Source organism: Frankliniella occidentalis, unplaced genomic scaffold (assembly GCF_000697945.3).
Source record: "Frankliniella occidentalis isolate FOCC.00 unplaced genomic scaffold, Focc_3.1 Scaffold247, whole genome shotgun sequence".
Lineage (NCBI taxonomy): Eukaryota > Metazoa > Arthropoda > Insecta > Thysanoptera > Thripidae > Frankliniella > Frankliniella occidentalis.
This window is the reverse complement of record NW_026267373.1, coordinates 436739-439317: the sequence shown is the minus strand read 5'-3', so window position 1 is coordinate 439317 and position 2579 is coordinate 436739. Positions and strand designations below refer to the sequence as shown.

At 49.7% G+C, this 2579-nt stretch overlaps 1 protein-coding gene across 1 annotated transcript in view; it reads right to left on the bottom strand.

The window, feature by feature from the left end:
• Positions 1–1290, bottom strand: part of LOC113203675 (cytochrome P450 6k1-like) — a 4320-nt gene extending 3030 nt beyond the window's left edge. Inside the window, exons 1-3 of the mRNA XM_026418471.2 lie at positions 1091–1290; positions 537–622; positions 181–369 (exon numbers count right to left, since the gene is read on the bottom strand). Coding sequence (XP_026274256.1) covers positions 181–369; positions 537–622; positions 1091–1198 — 383 coding nt within the window. The 5' untranslated portion in view covers positions 1199–1290. The remainder of the gene's footprint in view (positions 1–180; positions 370–536; positions 623–1090) is intronic.
• Between the last annotated feature and the right edge of the window lie 1289 nt (positions 1291–2579).

The window sequence follows — 2579 nt, the reverse complement described above, 5'->3', positions numbered from 1 at the left end:
TTGTTCCTGGACAACTTTTGTTGTTCCTGGACAACTTTTGTTGTTCCTGGACAACTTTTGTTGTTCCTGGACAACTTTTGTTGTTCCTGGACAACACTTCTGTCGTTACTGGCCAATTTATGCTGTTACTGGACAATTTTTGTTGTTACTGGACAACAGACGTTGTTACATATTTCAAACCTGTCGAAAGTTGCGCCGAACGGGTTATCGCTGAGAACTTTATCCGCACCCTCCGGCCATAAAGTTTCATTGTTTGCGAAACTGCTAAAATTTTTCGTTAATACTTCGCTGATGAGCTCTGGGTCTTTCACGACGAGAGTGGGCGTAATGAGCTTATAAATCCCGATAAATGGTTCTTTGGGGTGTTTCCTGCGAAAAAGAGCGCAATGAGAGGCTGTTATCAATATAGATGGATATCAGGAACGTGTCAATTTCAGGACTCGATTCGACGCATAAATCGTATTTTTTCTATATCGGTCTGATATGTTTTTCAATGTCATGGAGGTCATTCCCCGCGCTAGGTCTTATTTACCAACCTGCAGATCGAGTGGATGACATCTCCTGCCGTACGCCTCCGCATCAGAGGGTCCCACAGGTCTCCGAGGAGCAGCCGCGGCTGAGTCTGAACGATCGAACAAAACGATTAGGGCTGTGCGAATTCTCGTTATCGATTCGTTACGCTCTTGACATTGACGTCTTGAGGCCACGATATCTATTGTCTATTTAGGGTAGAGGGTGGATGATTGAAGTCGCGCTTCTTTCAAGTTATACTGTACCACATACCACCATGCAGGTGTGCGGTGCGGACGGAACGGGCATTCTCGCGGGGGGACTAAGCGCCGTGATGAGAATCGGTAGGCCAGTATAAGCAGAACCGCGCAAAACGGATTTACTCGATGATTACCCTCATATTTTCCCCAGATATCGTACATTTTGAGACATGTTTCAACATGTTTCGATATTCTGATATTACTCGATAATATCGAGTTTCGATGCATCAAGTCGATGTTCGAAACTTGGCCGGTCTCGTATCGCGGTGTCAGAAATCTGCCCAAACAGCCCTCCCAGACACATTTGGAGGCGAGCTCACCTGTACCACGCCGCGCCTCCACCAGTAGGACTGCTTCCACTTGACGTAGGCCACGAGGACCGCTATCACCGCGACCGCCACCGATATCCATGATGTCAGTTCGACCATCGTTTTGTTCAGCTCCCGCGCGCGGCGGTCTCACTACTGACACTGCGCTGGTTGTCCAACTGACCCAGCCACCCAGTCCCCACGTCGTCCCCGCCCACCGCCGCGCCGGTCCGTCGCCGTCGCGTCGTCCCCCGCGCGGCGTGTCCCGGTCGCTCCAGCCTCGCGGGCTGCGTCCGAACCTGGTCCTCGGCTCGCTCAAGTGGGCCCCTGTCGGCCCCAGTTCGGCGCGCAGCCCGCGCAGCAGCCGCGCACGGTAGCGACCCGGGAGCCTTAGTCAACACGAGTGTGGCGTCCAGCGGCGGGCCACGCGGGGCGCCACAGACTGCGACAGAGAGAGCGTGACGCAGGGGAAGAGCTGTTCGAACGCAGCGCCACAACTCAGAATTGTAGTCAAGGCCAGATTCGGGCGAGAGAAAGGACGGGGATGGGGGGTGGAGGGGCTCAGAAGTGATATGGATGTTGACGATGATGATTCAGCACAATTGCGAGGCACCGCCGCTCGTACCCTGATGAGTTGAAGACAGAGGTAATCGTTTATTGGTAGATGATGGAGTATGCATTGGGTGACATATTTTACAGCAGTTTTGCAGATTCACTGGCGTGTCAAGCCAGGTTGTCCAGCCCAAAGAGGAGCGTCAAGTAGGTTCAACGCGGAATCCACATGGATCGATGGATGCATTGTGGACGTGAATGCATCCACTAATCTTCAACTGTTAACTGTTTTTCATCAGTGGAATATTAACTTCAATGCTCAATACACCTTGGGATAGTTCCACCTACTTTTATACCCAGGAGATATGCTTTATTTGCGTAGAAAGCACGAGAGTATGTGGATATAACCTGGTATCGACGTTCTTTCAACTACCCGTGGATGGATCCACTACTTTTCAACTCTTATTATCGTTTTACGAGGTGTCGTCCTTCCTTCAATCTAGGGTTGCGACGACCGGTAATGTTACTGGTAACTTTAACGGAAAAATCGGTAATTTACGGCAATTTACCAAAAGCTTGGTAACGTTGAAAAAAACGGTAATGATAACACTACAAAATGAGTTAAAAACTCACTTTTCAGAAGCAAAATTCACATTTGGAATAGTGAATATGACATATTATTACATTTTTAGTCACTTTCTAGTGACCTGATAGCAAATTTCTCATTATTCTGAAGTTTAAAAGGCATAGCTTTAGATAACCATTTTTTTAGGTGTACTTATGGTAACTCTATATATAAGTGATGCTTATAATGAGAACAAGATCAACAAGCAGGCCCGCCCTTCCGCCAAACGGAGTTGCCAGCTCCACTTCGCTGCGCCGGCAACTCCGTTCGGCAGGGGCCGGGCCTGCTTGGCCTGCCGGCGGCGATGGTCGGGCATTCGGCCCG